At 47.2% G+C, this 21,647-nt stretch overlaps 1 protein-coding gene across 3 annotated transcripts in view; it reads right to left on the reverse strand.

Annotated features, from left to right (window-relative positions):
* Positions 1-4,569: 4,569 nt before the first annotated feature.
* LOC143037962 (metalloprotease TIKI1-like) overlaps positions 4,570-21,647 on the reverse strand; it is a 436,427-nt gene continuing 419,349 nt past the window's right edge. For 2 of the 3 annotated variants that reach the window (XM_076206694.1, XM_076206693.1), the window contains 2 exons: positions 21,062-21,199; positions 13,005-19,240 (listed from right to left, as the gene is read on the reverse strand). In XM_076206694.1, the coding sequence (XP_076062809.1) occupies positions 19,087-19,240; positions 21,062-21,199 (292 nt within the window). In that variant the 3' untranslated portion in view covers positions 13,005-19,086. Of the gene's footprint in view, positions 4,670-13,004; positions 19,241-21,061; positions 21,200-21,647 lie in introns of those variants that run through there. The other variant, XR_012967541.1, reaches the window with a different exon arrangement.

The following is a 21,647-nucleotide window of genomic DNA, read 5'->3' on the forward strand; positions in this document are numbered from 1 at the left end:
ACGTGATCCAAAGACCAAGTGAATACAGGCACGCACGCACACAGGCAGACACACAGGCACGCACGACCACAGGCAGACACACAGGCACGCACGCACACAGGCAGACACACAGGCACGCACGCACACAGGCAGACACACAGGCACGCACGCACACAGGCAGACACACAGGCACGCACGCACACAGGCAGACACACAGGCACGCACGCACACAGGCATGCACGCACACAGGCAGACACACAGGCACGCACGCACACAGGCAGACACACAGGCACGCACGCAGGCACGCACGCACACAGGCACGCACGCACACAGGCACGCACACAGGCACGCACGCAGGCACGCACGCACACAGGCACGCAGACAGGCACGCAGACAGGCACGCACGAACACACACGCACGCACACACGCACACACGCACGCACACACGCACGCACACAGACACGCACACAGACACGCACACAGACACGCACACAGACACGCACGCACACAGACACGCACGCACACAGACACGCACGCACACAGATACGCACGCACACAGATACGCACGCACACAGACACAAGCACACGCACACAGACACAAGCACACGCACACAGACACAAGCACACGCACACAGACACAAGCACACGCACACAGACACAAGCACACGCACACACAGACACAAGCACACGCACACAGACACAAGCACACGCACACAGACACAAGCACACGCACACAGACACAAGCACACGCACACAGACACAAGCACACGCACACAGACACAAGCACACGCACACAGACACAAGCACACGCACACACAGACACGCACAGACACGCACACACAGACACGCACAGACACGCACACACCGACACGCACAGACACGCACACACCGACACGCACAGACACGCACACACCGACACAGACACACACACGCACGACGCACACACACGCACGCACAGACACACATGCACGCACGCACACACACGCACGCACGCACACAGACATACACGCACGCACACACACACACACGCACGCACACAGGCACACACACAGGCACGCACGCACACAGACACGCACACAGGCACGCACGCACACAGGCACACACACAGGGACGCACGCACGCACAGACACGCACACCCGCACGCACGCACAGACACGCACACCCGCACAGACACGCACACCCGCACAGACACGCACACCCGCACAGACACGCACAGACACGCACACCCGCACGCACAGACACGCACACACGCACGCACAGACACGCACACCCGCACGCACAGACACGCACACCCGCACGCACAGACACGCACACCCGCACGCACAGACACGCACACCCGCACGCACAGACACGCACACCCGCACGCACAGACACGCACACCCGCACGCACAGACACGCACACCCGCACAGACACGCACAGACACGCACAGACACGCACACCCGCACAGACACGCACAGACACGCACAGACACGCACAGACACGCACAGACACGCACAGACACGCACAGACACGCACACCCGCACGCACAGACACGCACACCCGCACGCACAGACACGCACACCCGCACGCACAGACACGCACACCCGCACGCACAGACACGCACACCCGCACGCACAGACACGCACACCCGCACGCACAGACACGCACACCCGCACGCACAGACACGCACACACGCACGCACAGACACGCACACACACCCGCACGCACAGACACGCACACCCGCACGCACAGACACGCACACCCGCACGCACAGACACGCACACCCGCACGCACAGACACGCACGCACAGACACGCACGCACAGACACGCACGCACAGACACGCACGCACAGACACGCACGCACAGACACGCACGCACAGACACGCACGCACAGACACGCACGCACAGACACGCACGCACGCACAGCGCACGCACACGCACAAACAAACACGCACGCACAGACACGCACGCACGCACAGACACGCACGCACGCACAGACACGCACGCACGCACAGACACGCACGCACGCACAGACACGCACGCACGCACAGACACGCACGCACGCACGCACAGACACGCACGCACGCACAGACACGCACGCACGCACAGACACGCACGCACGCACAGACACGCACGCACGCACAGACACGCACGCACGCACAGACACGCACGCACGCACAGACACGCACGCACGCACAGACACGCACGCACGCACAGACACGCACGCACGCACAGACACGCACGCACGCACAGACACGCACGCACGCACAGACACGCACGCACGCACAGACACGCACGCACGCACAGACACGCACGCACGCACAGACACGCACGCACGCACAGACAGGCGCACGCACGCACAGACAGGCGCACGCACGCACAGACAGGCGCACGCACGCACAGACAGGCGCACGCACGCACAGACAGGCGCACGCACGCACAGACAGACGCACGCACAGACAGGCGCACGCACGCACATACCCACGCAAGCACGCACGCACGCACGCACAAGCACGTACGCACGCACACACACGCATGCATACACACGCACGCACACGCACACACAAACACGCACACACAGACACGCACGCACGCGCACACACGCACGCACACACACACACGCACGCACACACACACACGCACGCACACAAATAAACGCACGCACACACATACACGCACGCACACACATACACGCACGCACACACAGACACGCACGCACGCACAGACACGCACGCACGCACAGACACGCACGCACAGACACGCACGCACAGACACGCACGCACAGACACGCACGCACAGACACGCACGCACAGACACGCACGCACAGACACGCACGCACAGACACGCACGCACAGACACGCACGCACAGACACGCACACACGCACACACGCACACACGCACACACGCACACACGCACACACGCACGCACAGACACGCACGCACACCCGCATACCCGCACGCACACCCGCACGCACAGACACACACACACAAGCACGTGCACGCACGCACAGACACGCACGCACACCCGCATACCCGCACGCACACCCGCACGCACAGACACACACACACAAGCACGTGCACGCACGCACACACACAGACACACACACACGCACGTACACACACGCACGCACACAGACACGCACGTACACACACGCACGCACACAGACACGCACACACACACACGCACGCACACACACACACACACACACACACACACACACACACACACACACACACACACACACACACACGTCTAGCTGGTGCAGTGGTTAGAGTTCTCTGCTGCCACTACGGCGAGCCGGGTTCGAATCTCGCCCAGGGCTGAAATAATTCCAGTATCGCTGCGCTGCGAGTCGTTACTCGAACCCACTACTAAGCGAATGCGAGATCGGTACGCTTCCGATGACTCCACCAGTGCGCAGTAGTGAAAGAGATGTTATGAAGAGGGGTTGAATGGAGAAAGACGAAAGGGGGGAAATGGGAAAAGAGGCGCTTGAAATGTTCAATATTAATGAGAAAGAGAAAAAGAGAGAATACCAGGAGAAGCGGAGACGGGAGAGAGGTAGAGGAGAGAAAGGGAGGGAGGGAGAGGGAGGAAGAGGGAAGGAGGGGGAGAGGGAGGAAGAGGGAAGGAGGGGGAGAGGGAGGAAGAGGGAAGGAGGGGGAGGGAGAGGGAAGGAAGTTGAGAGGGAAGGAGGGGGAGAGTGGGGGGAGAAGAGGGGGAGAGGGGGGGACTGATTATATCGTGAAAGTAAACAGCGAGTAAAATTTCAATAATACTGTTATTACCTTCCAATGACTTGTTATCAAATTTCACAAGGGGAGTATATATATACACATAAATATCTCATAAAAAAGTGAAACCGATTGTCGTCCGAAAGTAAATAGATTGAATTAATTTGATCTGAAGATAACTTAATAGATAGAAATAATGTAACCTTTATTAAAATATAGTGCAGAAACCTCGTTCATCGGCTTCTATTAATTACAAATAATACCAGAAATGACATACGTAATTGAAAATGCCAAAAATATACGTAATTTTTCAACGGTAGAAATAGTAAAGCTGTAAAAAATGTATTCAAGTACAATACTCAACTATTTGTATTTCGAATGTATGTACGAGGCATGCGCAAACGTGCATATATGTATATGTCTGTGTATGTATGCGTTTGTGTGTATGTATGAATATATGTATATGTATGAATGTATGTTTGTGTATCTACTGTATATGTGTATGGGGATGTGTATGTCTATGTATATGGATGTGGATGCACGTGTATGTGTATGGGTGGACATGTATGTGTATATATGTATGCACATATGTATGTGTGAATATGTATGTATGTTTGTGTATAAATATGTTTATGTATGTGTGTATGAGGATGTGTACATCTATACGTACATGTGGATGCACGTGTATGTGTATGTGTGGACATATGTTTATATATGTATGTATATGTATGTATATACAATATATGTAAAGCTAAAAGACCTCGTGGAACTGTTGGAGTATATTGATACAACAGAATCGGTTGATTATATTTATTTGATTGAAAACAGTAATGAGAACTACAACAACGAAATCTTTTGTGTCGTCAGTTGAGTGCGTTTGCTAAATCTCGTAAAACACTGCGCTTAACGATAGCGCTTCCATCAAGCAAGATCTCAAAGTAGATTATTGCTGCATGTAGGACAGTGAGGGTCACGCTGTAAAAAAGAAAGAAAAAGAAAATTGTAAATAGTGTTTGTGTAATGACAATGGCGACAGCCTCAGTCGACATCTCCAGCTATTTCAAAATTATCGTAAAATCGTTTGATATACGATGAAAATTAATCATGTTAAGCAGAAGAAATTAGTGGCCTCGAATTGATTTTGGCTCGAATTAGGGAGGCCAGAAAGCACGAGACAGAGACCTGGTCAGAGTTCGAGGACGGGAGGCTTCAACTTCGAGACCGGGCTCGAGAAAGAAGCAGGTCTCGAAATATCCAAACACACACATACACACGCACGGGATCTGGCGAATTTACCGACAATTCACGGACAGTTCATCGACAGGCTCAATTTATCGACATTTACAATTCATCGAAAATAATTACTTTCATAGTTTTTATTTAGGATATCAAAAAAACAAGGTTTTCCTTTCGTAGTATTTATCAAGAATAATACAAAATAAACATGTTAAAATTCTTTAGTGTTGGAAATAATAAAACTTAAAACTATGAATTGTTCTTAAGTTCAGAAAGCCAGGTTATGGGTTCTTGCCCGTAAATAATTAATCAACGACGTTGCTATACGAATGATAATTTTGCACAATTTTTTTTCTATCCATTCAGAAGAATCACGATATTTTTCTTTGTGGTTGAAATGGAGTACTAGCCAAGTATTGATCGACTTTGACATAATTAGTGTTTCGTTCTTTCTTCAGGGAGTCGAAAAGCATCCATATATCTGGATGGTTTCCAACAACTTGTGTCTAATGTCCTATGCCATCCTTCAATCGAATTTTTATTTTATTTTATAAACTGAAGAGGCATGGTGGACAAACAAGCGAACATATTTGAACACTGAAAACTTTACAAAGTAAGAAAACTCAATATCGCTACTCGGCAATTCAAGCTAATTCGGTAATTTAGGGCCTCATGAGTTTCATACTTGATTAGTGCCTAATTGTAAACAAATATACTGCCAAGGTCTTAACTATGTACCTCAGCCACCTACTTTGCAATCCAAGCTAATTCGGTGTTTTATTGCTTCGGCACTTTCGCAGAGATTTACCATTATTTATTTATTTATTTTTTTGTTGAATTTTGTATATCAATAAATTGAGCGTGTCTGTGAATTGTTGTAGGTAAATATATATATATATATATATATATATATATATATATATATATATATATATATATATATAATATATATATATATATAATTTGTGTGTTTATTTATTTATCTATTTATTCATTTATTTATTTATTTATTTATGCACACACGCGCACGATAGCGCAGTGGCAGCGTTCGTGGCCGCCAATACGGCGGTCCGGGTTCGAATCCCACTCATGGCTGAAATAATTTCAGTATAACGGTGCTGCGGCTCGTTACTCCAACTCTCGTGGGCGGGGAGTTGGGTGTGTGTGCGCGTGTAAGGTCACAGCATTACCCATAGATCGGTCATATATGAGCTCTGAACTCTCTTCCGGGAGGGAAATAGCTGTCGATCATGAATCCAACACGTGATCAAAGACCATGGTGAATCTTACACACACACACACACACACACACACACACACACACACACACACACACACACACACACACACACACACACACACACACACACACACACACACACACACACACACACACACAAACAAGAAGAGATAGCCAGTGTTTGCCTAATGCCCAAAATCTCCTTTTTCTTTCTTCATGCACCATTCTCTCCCCATCTCCCTCTCTCTCTCCCTCTCCACCTCTCTCATAACATTCCCCGTCTCTTAATGAGTAGTATGTTTTGTTTCTCGTTCTCCCCTCTCCCACTTCCCCCTCCTCCCCTCTCTTCAATGCGTCACCCTATTTGCTCTTCTCATTTCCCCCCCTTCAGCCTTGCTCTCAATCTCCCCTTAGACTCGTTCTCTAACATCGCGCCATCACCCTATTCCTCGTATTGGCCATTATCACAAACTAGCTTGCCATATCCGACGTCCAATTCCCCCCCCCCACACTTCCCCCCTCGCACTCTTTATCTTCTCTCTAACTCCCTTCCTCCCCTCCCCCCCTCTCGTTTCATTCCCCCAATCATTTTCATCTGTATCTCCTCCTTGTCCACCCCACTCTCCTCCGCTCCCCTTCCTTTGGTTCCATTGATGTGTCTCGAAGGGTCAGCCAAACTAGTGGGTTTTCTTAGTGTTTGTTTTTATTCCGCATAATCAAAGAAAACGGAGACCCTCTCATAACATCTGTCCTTTCTTCTTCTTTATCTTTTTTTTTTAACCATTCTTCCTATTCTTCTTCTTCCACTTTCTTTTCTTCCTCCTCTACTTTCTTCACTTTCTTCCTCCTCTTCTTTCTTCAATCTTTCTCTTCAGTCTCTTGTTTCTCCGACTCTTCCGTGTCTTGCTGCTTGCCTGTTGTCCTGTGGTTGGAACGCAGTAGAGAACCGGACGGGAAATGCGATTGCCAACCCCGCAGCTATTTTCAAAGTGGGGAACGCTCCCACCCCACTTTTCACAGGATATCGTAACACTACTTATATTGGAATAACAACTGAATATAAATTATATTATTTTCTTGTTTTTATGTGAAAATATGTACGAGTATTTTAGGTGCTTATACGTGTATCTGTATATGTATATGAATGTATGTATATATGTATATGCATGTACGTATATGTATGTGCATGTGTATATGCATGTACATGTATGTGTATGCATGTATGTGTATAATGCACAATGAGATGGCAGATACTTTTTTTGTTTTTATTGATCTTTATTTTATTGATATGTTTATTTGTTATTTTCACTTTTATTTACTTGTTTACTTATTTATTTATTTATTCATTTATTTTTGTTTCGTTTATAAAAAAAATTTTGTTAAACATGACTTGGGATAAAACGTAATTGGGATGTAAGGAAGGGCGACTAGTCGGATCCAATGTTCCCATGGGGACCTTAACAGTTGATTGCTTGGGGACTAATTTGAATGATTATGAGGAGCCATTTAGTAAAGTCGTGCAAATGGCGAAGAGTGTTATGTCGACGACTCAAGGCATCGCCTTGTCCCTTCGGCTGCGTTCGTGGACGAGCCTCTCAAATTTCCCCTAAAATTTCATAATTTCCCGAAATTCTCGTGTTTCTGTACGTTAGCAATAGATAACACTAGTTCTGTTTCTTTAAGTGGGTTGAATACAAGATGGGTAGAACGTAATTTAACGGATTCTGAACTTCCCAAGTCGTGACGCAGGAAATCGAACGCGTTTGTTAAGTGTCTGGTGCCAATTGATGACGCAGGGATGAACATGTCTCTTGCTTACCGTCAGAAGGTCTTGTCTCGCACACTCTCCACGTCTGCAGCAGAGGATTGTTTTCTTGTTCGTTTACGAGAGATAAGGCTTCATTAACGGGCGTCGCTTTATCAGATGTGGGTGACTTCATTTTCGAGTACATTTAATCTCGCCAGGTTGGGGGAACTGGTGTGTGTGTACGCATGTGTGTACTCTTATGTGTGCGAGTATGTGCGCATATATTCGTGTGTACGTGTGTGCACATGTGTGTACATGTGTTCCTGTAAGCGCGTACGCGTATGCGTCGGCGTATGTGAACCTATGTACGTGTGTATGTGTCTGTGCGTGTATATGCATGTGTGTTTGTGTTCGTGTGCGCGTATGTGCACGTGTTCGTGTTCGTGTGAGGTCGAGCGAGGTGAGGGGGAGGTCGAGCGAGGTGAGGGGGAGGTCGAGCGAGGTGAGGGGGAGGTCGAGCGAGGTGAGTGGGAGGTCGAGCGAGGTGAGTGGGAGGTCGAGCGAGGTGAGTGGGAGGTCGAGCGAGGTGAGTGGGAGGTCGAGCGAGGTGAGTGGGAGGTCGAGCGAGGTGAGTGGGAGGTCGAGCGAGGTGAGTGGGAGGTCGAGCGAGGTGAGTGGGAGGTCGAGCGAGGTGAGTGGGAGGTCGAGCGAGGTGAGTGGGAGGTCGAGCGAGGTGAGTGGGAGGTCGAGCGAGGTGAGTGGGAGGTCGAGCGAGGTGAGTGGGAGGTCGAGCGAGGTGAGTGGGAGGTCGAGCGAGGTGAGTGGGAGGTCGAGCGAGGTGAGTGGGAGGTCGAGCGAGGTGAGTGGGAGGTCGAGCGAGGTGAGTGGGAGGTCGAGCGAGGTGAGTGGGAGGTCGAGCGAGGTGAGTGGGAGGTCGAGCGAGGTGAGGGGGAGGTCGAGCGAGGTGAGGGGGAGGTCGAGCGAGGTGGAGGGTGGTTATGGTTGTTGCCTTGCGGAGTCCCCCACGTGTACTGTACAAGGGGCAGTCGTGTCTGCTGGCTCCTGAGGTGCAGCGTCCTTGTGCCTTTGGCCTGGGGTCAGGCGAGAAGGTGGTCTCTGGCCTGGGGTGCGGGGGGTGGGGTGCGTGAGTTTGTCGCCGATCTGCGAGCGCCTGGATTGAGGGCAAATGCCACAGAGAGGGTAACATTCCATTGTCTGTGTGTTTGTTTATCTATCCATATTTATTTCCTTCTCTGATCTATTTATCTATTCATTTAATTTTTTATGTCCTCAAATTGATCTATTAATTCATTTATTCATTTATCTGTTTATCTATGCATTTATTTATGGATTTATTTGTATTTATTTGTGTGTATGTATGCATATATTCATACATATATTTATGCATATATTCATGTATTCATTGACATTTACTCATGAATTAATCCATGTATATAACTATATAGTTATGTGTATTTACTTGTTTATTTATTTATCCATTTGTATCTATTCATACATTTATTTATTCACTTGTTCATTTTTGATAGGCTATGGGACCTTCTTACCTCTTCAGGCCCCGTCTTTGATCTGAGCTGTCGTGTAATAAATAAATAAATAAATAAATAAAATAGAATGAAATGAAATAGGGGGAAGAGGGCAGTTTTGTCCTTAATCCGAGGATACCTGAAACTCCGCGATCGGGCGATTCGGTCACAATTTGCCCCCATCGAAATTGATTCTCGCCCAGAGGACAACCTCCCCCCCCCCCCCCACTCTCACTCGAGGTGGATGGCAGGGAGAGCTGGGAGCATGGGCGTGGGCGTGAGGGTGGGGGGTCCCAGCCGAAGTCAGTCTCCGGTCGGAATTTCATTCATTTATTTATTAATTTTATTTCATTTTATTTCATTTTATTTTATTTTTATTTTTGTTTTTTTGTTTTGTTTTATTTTGTTTTTATTTTACTTTATTTTATTCTATTTTTATTTTATTTTATTTATTTTATTTTTTTGCTTTATTTTTTTTTTCCCGCCATTTGAGGCCGCACGTTTGGACTGAGCGATCCCCAACTGAAGTCCGCAGTGTATGCGTGCACTAATCTTTCTTCTGCACACCTACTCCACATACTTTCCTTTGCACGTTTTATTGCATTCTTTTAGAATAAGTGGTAGGTATGATATCCGCAAGTTCACCAGCACTTCTGTCCTAATGGTGTTGTCTTAATTAGTAGGAAGTGGATAAATATGGGAATACATTATTCTTAAGCCATGAAAATATCTACTACTGTATATTCCCTTGCCTATTTACGCGTACAATTCAAATCGGTGGTAAATTAATCTATTCCTAAAAAGATCTTGATCTTAACGTTAGATTTCATTTGTTCGTCCTTCATCAAGGAGTGCTCTGGTGGCGTCATCGGAAGCGTGCTTGCTGATTTGTGGGTTCGAATCCCGCACTCTTCTCAGATTCCCAGTAGTGACTGTTTGTTATCTGCCATAACAGTCCCCAGAACGCATAACAGGGTAAAATGAATGCTTTGGCCACAGCTACTCAGCGCCTCCTGGCGTAGGCTTTTCATATTCTTATTCCAACAAGTAGATTCCTTCCCTGGCTGCCTTTGTTAATTTATTCAAACGTCTTCACAAGATCACGCTTTGTTTCATAGTTTATATGCATCACTTAAAAGTCCTTGATCACAACAGCTTTTCAAATATATATATTGACCTTTCCTTGGTGTTCCACTTTTGGAAAGTCTTTTAAATCCTCTGAAAGCATTTTGAACGGTATTGGAACATTTTTGAAAGGTTCTTGCCCCAATCATTTCATGCAATTGTGGTTCGGATATTCTGTATTCATCTGATCCATGTCTCGATGCTATATTTGTTGAATATTCAAATAGTACCAGTTTATCTATTAGATACTTAAGTCTCCCTGTCATCCATGTGGAGCTAAGATGGAAGAGGGGAGAGGGTGGTGGATGGGAGTGGAATGGGTGGGAGTGGGTACGTGCCTTTGAGTTGGCTACCTCCCTTATAAGGGGGGAAAAGCTCGTGGTATATTTATATATAGATAGACTTAGATTTCTGGATAATGAAATTTAATAAGAAAGCATTTATTTTGTATGATTCTTGTTGTTTTATAACTCTAGCAGCTCTGTTTTTGTAGTAGTTTGAATATATAATTTGGTAGTTTATAGTAGTATTACAGTAGTCCAGTTCAGATTATATGGTTATGGATTAGCATTTGTTGCATCTGCATGTATTTTTTTGCATGTGATATTTCTTAGGTGATAATTTATTTCCACAGTATTCGATATATACTATATAGTCAAATGATCAGTTGTTATACATAAGCTCCTTAGTAATGTTAGCAGTTTCACTTCGGTTTCACATATCTTAATTTTCAATCTGATAAATTTATGCAATGGGGAGACGGAGAGGGGGGGGGTCGCCGATTTAATGAAGCGGCCTTGCTGTGGATGTGCTGTGTCTTGCGACACTGCTTCTGACCCAGGGCAGTGGACAAGGTGCAGGGATGACCCGTCATTCAGGAGGTGCTCAGATAAGAGGGAGGGTGGAGGGGTGTGGAGTGTATTCAGGGATGGAATGGGTAGGAATTATTTCATGCCTTTTTCTTTTTGGCTACCCCCCTTGTAAGGGGGAAGAAGCCTTGGTATATGTATGTATAAATTTTTCTTCAATTTACATCGTGTCCCAAACAATAAGCACTCCGTTTTCGTTCTCCTTCGTTATTAGGTCCTGTTAATTAATTTCTTTATGCCTGTTAGTCTTGTAATCTTTTTAATGTATCATTGACGCTAATTAAATTAACCATACTTCTATGCTGATGTCTTCAGTTCTCTGGCACGCATCTATGTGACACAACGTCTGTGTCGGTGCTAGCTTAAGTGTGATCAAAGGTACTTCAAGCGCTTCATGGCACCTTCTGGGTTTTCTTTTTAGGGAGAGGGAGAGGGGAGGAAGGAAGGAGGGGAGGAAGGGAGGAAGGGAGGAGGGGAGGAGGGGAGGAAGGGAGGAGGGGAGGAAGGGAGGAGGGGAGGAAGGGAGGAGGGGAGGAAGGGAGGAAGGGAGGAAGGGAGGAGGGGAGGAAGGGAGGAGGGGAGGAAGGGAGGAGGGGAGGAAGGGAGGAGGGGAGGAAGGGGATGGCTTTGAGGTTTCTTGGGCCCTTTTGGTGGTAATTTAAAGGCTGTTAAGGTTTCTTTACTTTGTCTTCCTGAAGACTCTTGGGATGAAGGCTCCTATAACCTTTGGTGTTTATTAAGGGTACTTTTGGGAAGCCCTCTCTCAACACCTTCTGGAGAGCCTCTGGAAGAACTCTTGAGGTCTTCTTGGTGGTCTTTTGAGGCTTTCTTGAGGAACTGTGGGGTCTCTCCAGCCTTCGTAGTATTCAAGGTCCTGTTAAGGATATTTTGAGGAATCTTTTGAAGACCTTCTGGGGTCTTTTAGGGTCAGATGGCTCTCTTTATAGTGCTGTGGGACCTCATGAGGCACTTATAAACTTCTCTGCCTTCAGTAGGACTACTGGAACCTCTTAGGGTTTCCTGAGGTCTTCTTGAGTTTTCTGCCGTTTCTAGTGAATCACGGGACTTATCACGGTCTGTTGGGTCTTCCTAGGGATTCTTGACGTCTCTCGGGGTCTTCTGGGGGGGGGGGCATATTGGGAGGATCTTGGTGCATATCTGGGAGAGGGTGGCTCGTAGGACTTCTCGGGAGTAGGGGTGCTCCTAAGTCCTCTCAGGGCCTTTCAAGGAGCCTCTTTGGATCCTTCGAGGGCTGAGGTGTCTTAGGGCTTCGTTGGACTTGCCGGAACCTCTTTGGGGTGCTTACCTTGGGCCTTTTTCAGTGTCTTTAAGAACCCCTAGGACTCGTGGGTTTTCTTGTGCCTTCTTGGGAGTCTCGAGGCCTCTTAGGCCCGCAGACGTTTCTTGTGCGTCGTAATCAGGGACGACTTATAGCCTTGTGATGTTCGTGGACAGGAACAGAAACGAAATGGAAAGACCTTAATATCTAATTTAATTTATTTACTTATGTATGTATTTATTCATTTGTTAACGCATTTGTTTATTTATTGGTATCCAAGTGCACCAGTATTCTGTGAAAATGTTATTTGGTTCTCTTCTAACAATATCACTACATTGTATGACACCCTCAATGGTGTAGTGATGATGTGGATTGTATCGCCTTATCTTAGTCTTTTGCTAATATTGTACAATATTCCAGATTTCTTTTCCTTTTTCAGGATGTTGCCAGGTTTACCAGGATATTTTCTGGGCTCCCTGAGCTGGGAATCGGAGGCCAGCTCTCAGCAACACCAGGATTTTCTCCCAGAATATTATCAACACGAAGAACTGGTGAGGGAGACATTTTCCAAGTTGAAAAACATTGTCGACATGACGTCACCAGGATTGAAATGAAACACCAAGCCTGACAGGTCTGTTTTTTTTTTCCTATTGTAGATGTGAGATATAATCAACTTTATCCTAGTACAATACTTTATACAACAGGTCTTCGTATCTAGGGTCTTATAAATCTATTCTCCTTAACGGCATACAAGAATTCTGTAGAAACGACACAGACGCGGTCACAGGGCACTGCGCGCAAGAAAGACGCAACGACCGCTGAAGAATGGAGGGATGTTGGAATCTATACAGGACGACTGGATGCAAAATGCATCATTTAACTGTATCATTTCATGTTTACAGTCTTGCCCCGTTACCATAGCAACGTCTGATCACAAATCAATGGTTTACTCAGAAGACACAGGGATGTATAGACACAAAACGAAGGAAATTTTTAGTGAAAATAGTTTGTGGTGAAGTGCGTGTATCTGACTCACAAAAATCGAGATAGACATTATGTGTGTGTGCATGCGTGTGTAGATTTATAAATAGACACCAAAAGAAATATATTGGGGGTAGTTGGGGGGGGCAGCTTAACGTATTATTCGGTCTTAAGAAAATGAGGTTTTGAGAAGTGGATAGATTAAGTAGGGGAATTACTGTCGAAAGCTGAAGATCGCTCTTCCACGGCCATTTGCATGCAACCACTTCCGAGGTATATAATCATACAATGACCTCTGCCTCCTGAATCGACCAAATTTTGTGGTTGCATCGATGGTATCAAGGAGCAAAGACGTATTCTAGTTTAGTATGTAACAACGGCTGGGCGAGAGGCGTCTGGAATGCCCTTCTTGCCCTCGCCATTGTCGACCGACGACATGACGCAGTAAAAGTTGCACTTTGATACCATTACCCGTCTACCACTACTGACTTTCACAACTACCGGTACTCCTTACATTAAAATGGACAGAGGTATTTCGGACTTTTTTTTTCAAATATCATACTTGCCATTCAAATAAAAGGACACAAATTCTCCCCTACAACACCATCTTCCTCCTTTCCCCCAACCGTTATTAATCTCCCCCCCCCAACTCCCATCCCCCCCCTTCAAGGAGTCGATGACGTAGGCGCGAGTGTGTTAACTCCCCCACTCCCACTCCCACCCTGTAAGAGGAGATATTTTTCCTGTTTCTTAGGCGTCCTGTTCCACTCTCCTGTACTTTACCGAACGCCCCTGTATCCTATCCCAACCTCTGACTCTATGAAGGATTCCTTGTCCTACGTTCTCCCAAAAGAGTGAAGGGTAGGAAAGGAAGAAGAAAGAAAGAAAAGGAAGAGAAAGAACGTGAAGGGAAATAAAAGGAAGGGAAAGAAAGGGAAAGAAAGGTAATGTAAGGGGAAGGAAGACAAGGGAAAGGAAAAGAAAAGGTAAGGGAAGGGAAGAGAGAAAGGAAGGAGGAAAGGGAAGAGAAGGGAAGGGATTACCCCTGGTGAAAGAATTCGGTGTACAGGCGTTGTCAGTGTGTTGGAGAGGGGATTGGGGAGGAGGAGGAGGAGAATGAGGAGAATGGAGGTTGGAGAGGGTGAAGGGAGTGTAGAGGAAGAGGGGGATGGGGGTTGGAGAGGGGGAAAGGGGAGGGGGAATGGGGGCTGGAGAGGGGGACGGGGGATGGGGAATGGGGGGCATACGGATATCCTTGCACCTTATTTAGATCATAGTAATACTGTTACAGCTGTCGAAGAATCTATACAAAAAATCCCTTACTTAAATTACGTATACACACTAGCTTACTGTCAGCAAATTTTTTCTTCTGTCCCATCAGAACGGGCCGAAATCCGTCAGCATGTACCTGTCAGGGTTTTTGTCAGTGTGTACCCTTCTTAGTGTGTTCAGTGTCACTGTCGTCCGTCCGTCGCGTTCACTAAGTCAAGTTTCGTCCCACTAACACTAAGCAAGTTCCACGAGTACTACTGGCCAATTCAATATTAGTGAGGTTTCGTTTAGCTAGTTACAGCAGAAGAATAAAACTTGTAGTTGTCAAATACATCCCTTTGGAGAATTTTCCCAACTTTATTAACATTATTGTCTAACTACAGACTATTCGAAAAATCCCTGATAACGAGATGATTTTGTTGTTGTTGTAATTTTTCGTCAATATTATCTTTCTACCGCCATATGTCTTCTAGCTTTGGAAAGACTTCTGTACATCCAACCTAATCCGTTAATCACTGCACTCTATCGGTACTCATCGCCTTCGATTTAGTCTTGATTCTCTTCTAGTACTGTGCCTCGCTGTCTCGCTTTCGTTGTAGCAAACGTCAGTCGATTTTATTCCATCGAAGGGCGTTCAGTGTCTGATTTTTGTCACTTTGTCAGCTCGACTTGTTCCGTCAGCATTTGTCAGGAAATATATGGCACTGGGCTTGGGGCCACGGGACAATTAAACCGACGAAAACGTACAAACACGTACATACATACACGTATACACACCCACACACACGTACAGACACAGATATATGAGCACTGAGCTCTTTTCCGGGAGGGAAATAGCTGTTGATCACGAGTCCAAAACGTGATCCAAGACCATGGTGAATCACACACGCGCATACAGGGACACATGTATACACACACACACACACACACACACGCACACGCGCACACACATACATACGCATACACGCACGGGGAGATGACAAAGATCAAGGAGATACTAAACTACAGTACTCCATGCAAAAGACATAAACTCCTTTTCTTACTTCAAAGAAATCGACCTTAGTTTTATCAAACTTCTCTCCTCGATCGTCCACGGCGAAATAAGTGACAAACACTTGTAAACACACTTGTAAACACACTTGTACTGCAGGAGGAGCTGGTTCTATCGGAAAAGGACCGCCTCGACGTCCTTCTCGGTGTGGAAAGGTTCCTAATGTGGTTCCTCACAGACTTAGTTTCTCGACGCCTTCACTGCATGACTAGAAAAATTCAAGATGGCTTGCTTCTGCTTGTTCGCTCACGTGTGTGTGTGTGTGTGTGTGTGTGTGTGTGTGTGTGTGTGTGTGTGTGTGTGTGTGTGTGTGTGTGTGTGTGTGTGTGTGTGTGTGTGTGTGTGTGTGTGTGTGTGTGTGTGTGTGTGTGTGTGTGTGTGTGTGTGTGTGTGTGTGTGTGTGTGTGTGTGTGTGTGTGTGTGTGTGTGATGAAAAATGGAGTAATACGTTTATAAATCACAATTAATATCACAGTCGGATCAGAGGAAAATACTGAAGACGGGGAGTCAATATATTTAGACTGCTAATTACAGTCGTCTTCAGTAGATAACATCCTCCTACCTCTGTACTATTGAAGAGGACTGCAGTTTGCAGTTAAAATATATAGACAACCGTCTCCAGTCTTTTTCTGCTCCGACTGTGGTATTGTTTTTTTTTGTATATGATTATATATATATATATATACATATATATACATATACACATACACACACATATATGTAAATATTGTTTTTCGTGATCACGTGCGTGTGTGTGTGTGTGCACATACAAACATGTATCATGTCCCTGGGGTGGATGTGTACGTATAACGCACCTTGGATTCCTACCTCTTAGCCCTTTGTCGCCATCGCCTGGTGGTTTTATTCAGCCGAGGGAAACCTCATTGTGTAGTCAGAAAGGTTGAACAAGGGTCAGCGAGTTCGAACCTACATTCAATACCTTCAACACGGCGACACACTTTACGATGTTTGTTCTGGTTGAGGTCCCGCGACTTTATGGAGGTGGCGGGGTGGGGTGGGGGTGGAGGTGGGGTGTTTGACTACGGTCAGAAGGGGTCTCGATCGATTCGGACCCTGTTCGCAGTCACCCCCTCCCCCTCGTGTCCTCATCTGGAACAAAATCCGTAAAATACGTCACAATGTTTAAGGGGTGATGACGTCAGAAGGGAGCCAGAAAGAGGTGTGTGTGTGTGTGTGTGTGTGTGTGTGTGTGTGTGTGTGTGTGCACGCGCGCGTGTGCGTATTTTGATTTACACTAATAAACAGACTCTAGCAATCGGAATCCAAAATGCCGCGGCACTGGAACTTTCGAGCGAGTACAAGCTTCGGTCTGCGGCGAGTTCTGAGCACTACGGGGAACCTTGACAGACTTCCTTCGCACTTCACCTTCGGCCGTGGAACACGAGTACTTCCGGGACGTTTTCGTGGGGGGAAATGAAGTCAATTGATGCAATTGACGAGTGAAGTCGGCGCCTGGGTGACGACTTCATGGCTGGCTGGCTGGTTGGTTGGTTGATTGGCTGACTGGGCTAGGGAGGCTGTGTAACCCACTTCCTCCCTCCTATTGGGCTCGCTGACGCTTCCCGGTTCATCAACCAAAGTTACCGCGATTGAGGTGATCCCGTGCTTATGTCTAAAAAATTTAAGTACAGCAATACTCTATCCTACCTGGAATATACATGAGGTATGGGTGTACAGCAAACACGAAACATCTTGCACATGTACAACAAAATAGTACATGCACACGAACCCACACACGCAAAGGGGGTGTACAATGAACACTGAAAGTCTTGCACGCGTACATGCTCACAAAATACATGTACACTAGTACATGCACGCCCAGTATAAACGAAGGGGGTGTACAAGTGAACACTAAGTTCATTTCCCTTATGACATACACACGGACATAGACACACACACACACACACGACTAGGGTGCTCTTAGGGCACACCAAGAAACAACTTTACAAATACACCTTAGAAACACTTCCTAAGATCTGCGTTTTGATTGGCTGGGCGGTTCCGGAGGAGGGATTTGACAATTGGATTGGTTGATTTTTCTGGTGGTAGTGGTGGTGTTAGTGGTGTTGGTGGTGGTCGTACTGGGCGGCTTCGACACAGTAAAGCGTATGGCATCAGTGTCAGAGGCGAGAGTGGCACTCGCAAATTAGACGTCAACAATCGTTCTCGCCACTTGACTGGGCACCTTTGTGACGTCAAACGAAGATCGTTAAATCCGTTACACTGACGCGAGCGTGTTATTTGAATTTCACAGTTTAAGGATGGCAAGGGAAAATGTAAACAGTTGTGTATATTAGTTTTCATTTTTTTAATACGATCTGCCATTTTGGTTTCATGTTTGGATTTGCCCACGTACACTGGTCACAAGTGTATGACACTTCCAGTTTGCCTCGACTTTTATTCTTCGTTCGCAGAGTTGTCAATGTTCAAGACGCTCACTTGGGCTCGCCCACTGATTGGTTTGCAACGGTGGGCGTAAACACTAACGGATTTGCATTTTTAATCCATGGAAGAGAGAAAAAATCCTGGCCAAAGCCCAAAAACTTGCGAATATTACTGTAATATCCGACATCGGTGTTGTGATCGCGTGAGGAATTGTATAAAAAAAAAAAAAAAAATCTTCGTCTCTTGGCGTCCGAATACACTGTATGCACTGCTGAGGAAGTATACACTGTCCTTCTTGGCGAATCCCAAAGAAGGTTTACGATCAGTTGACTCCTGACCCTCTTCGTAATGAGACTGCTCCTATGACCTGTCAGAACAAAGGTCAGACCTCTTGCAGGTCAGACCCTCGACCAGTCGGAACAAAATGGCGCCGGCCAAGTCAACTTCGGCCTTTTTCTTGAGCGGCTAAGACGAGTGGGACTTGAGAGTTGCTGGCCATGGAGCATCACCTCTCTGGCTCGCGCGTGTTCGGGGTGGAGGGAGCAAGAGGCGTTAGGAGCACAAGAAAAAAGGGAGAAATTGAGGCGTGGAGTAGAAAACATGAAAAGAGGCAGTTGACACTCTTGCCCAGGGGCAGCTAGCTCATCCTTGTGGGAAGACGAGGGCTATGCAACAGATGAGGAGGCTGAGGAGGACGGGTGATGGGGACGTGTGGGCGGGGCCCCTCGAGTATGTGGGCAACCCGTACCACACCCGGAGAGATTCTTCCTCCTTCCTCGGGGGCCGTGGAGACCATCTGTAGGAGAACAAAAGAAAAAACAAAAGTTACTACAAAGCGTAGTTTCTGACCCCAGCGCAAATTAAGAGCCTAGGTCAGGAGGCGCTTTGCTGCGGCCGAAGCAGTTACCTTTGCTTTATTATACGCTTGGCTTTTTGGGATAGGTAACAGTCACTGCTGGGAATCTAAGAGAAGTGCGGGATTCGAGCCCACAACTAAGCAAATCTGAGACCAGCACGCTTCGATTATGTCACCGGCACACTATACATATAGATATTCTTATGGTTTGCTGTTTACCCGAGGCCGAAGGTATCTTGCCTCGCAGCCCTTCCGCTTAAAAGAAAATCAATCGAAAACAACCGCATAAAAAAACTGGCAAGGCAAGAGCTTGTCTGAAGAATTATAACTACTAGCTATGACGTCGCCCTTACGTATGATCGAAGGAGTGACAGGTCAGATTATGGAAATTTACCATTTGATGAAAATTTCGTTTATCCATAATGTTAAAAAGTATTGGTACCCAATTTCACAGGCAATCCACCCCCCACCCCTCACCCCACCCCCCACCCCCGGATAGATCGACACAAGCGCACGCATATACACACTCACATACGTGTACACGTACAGTCATCAACAAAAGTTTTGACCCACGCTACATTTCTCATAACGTCAGAATGATATTCATGTTTGTCGAGTACGTGATGTATGTATTTTCCTATGTAGTATTTAGCTTGCAGTTAGGTAATCTTCTTACATACATATACCAAGGCTTTTCCCCTTCCAAGGGAGGTAGCCAAAAAGGGAAAGGCATAAAAACACTCCCACCCATTTCATCCCTAAATACACTCCACACCCCTCCCACCCTCCCTCTCATCTGAGCACCTCCTGGATGACGGGTCATCCCTGCACCCTGCCCACCACCCTGGGTCAGAAGCAGTGTCGCAAGACACAGCACATCCACAGCAAGGCCGCTTCATTTAATCGGCGACCCCCCCCTCTCCGTCCCCCCTTGCATATAAGGAGAGGACGGGGAGAAATCCCTTCGGGCTGCGTCAAAATTTACTCACACATACTACCCCACCCCCCACCCACCCCGCCCATTCCTCCTCATGCAATCACAACATCATCCATATACAACCATTCTCCACTCACATCTGTCTTCCGTCCTCTCCCTTCCTTCCTCAACAGACATTACCCTCTTCCCCAAAGCCCCCTTCACCCCATCCATCCACCTCATCCTAGGACGTCCCCTCATGTTCACTCCCTCCACATCTGCCTTCCATTAAAGAGTGTAATGAGGAATAGACATTTGGGAATGGATGCGAAGAGGAGACTGTATGAAGGAGTGATTGTGCCAACAGCACTGTATGGGGCAGAAACATGGAACATAAGAGAAGAAGAGAGAAGGAGTTTGAATGTGTTTGAGATGAGGTGTCTGAGAAGTATGGTGGGGGTTACTAGGCTGGATAGAGTGAGAAATGAGGAGGTGAGAAGGAGAACAGGGGTGAAAAAGGATTTGGGAGATAGGGTTGATGAAAGAATATTAGGATGGTTTGGACACATGGAAAGAATGAGTGAAGAAAGACTAGTAAAAGAGGTAATCTTCTTAATAGATACAAAAAGGTATCCAAAGAATTTGAATTTTGTATTATCAAAAACTCTGAATGGGTCAAAACTTTTGCTCCTGACTGTACGTCACAAAAAATGTATGTACACGCACAACAAACGCATCACAAGGAAATCGTGTATTATTCGTGACTACATCACAGAACATGTGTGTACACACAATACACGTCACAAATTAGTACGAGTTCATATCTGGTCATGATCGTCACTTACCCTCCATGTTGAGGCTCTATGCGCACCCACAGGTCGTTGAAGTGGGCGTGTTTCCGGCCAGGAGGCGTGGTGGGGGCCACGCCCATTCTCCCCTGGGTCCTCCTCCTCGACGCCTCTTGTTGCTGCTGCGACAGGAACCTGACGGAGAATCAAATCGCTTCGATTAACAACGTGCAGCTGTTGCACTTAAGGGAAATGCGTTCGAGGGAAAGTAGTTACTAGTAATCAAACCCGGTCCCTCCTTGATCCACTCCCAGGCCCTCTTCGATCCACTCCCGGGCCCTCCTCGATCCACTCCCGGGCCCTTTTCGATCCACTCTTGGCCCCTCCTCGATCTACTCCCGGGCCCACCTCGATCTACTCCCGGGCTCTCCTCGATCCACTCCCGGGCCCTCGTCGATCCACTCCCGGGCCCTTTTCGATCCACTCCCGGGCCCTTTTCGATCCACTCCCGGGCCCTTTTCGATCCACTCCCGGGCCCTCCTCGATCCACTCCCGGGCCCTCCTCGATCCACTCCCGGGCCCTCCTCGATCCACTCCCGGGCCCTCCTCGATCCACTCCCGGGCCCTCCTCGATCCACTCCCG

The sequence above is a fragment of the Oratosquilla oratoria genome, chromosome 23 (assembly GCF_046742065.1).
Source record: "Oratosquilla oratoria isolate Oo_2021 chromosome 23, ASM4674206v1, whole genome shotgun sequence".
NCBI classification, from domain to species: Eukaryota; Metazoa; Arthropoda; class Malacostraca; order Stomatopoda; family Squillidae; genus Oratosquilla; species Oratosquilla oratoria.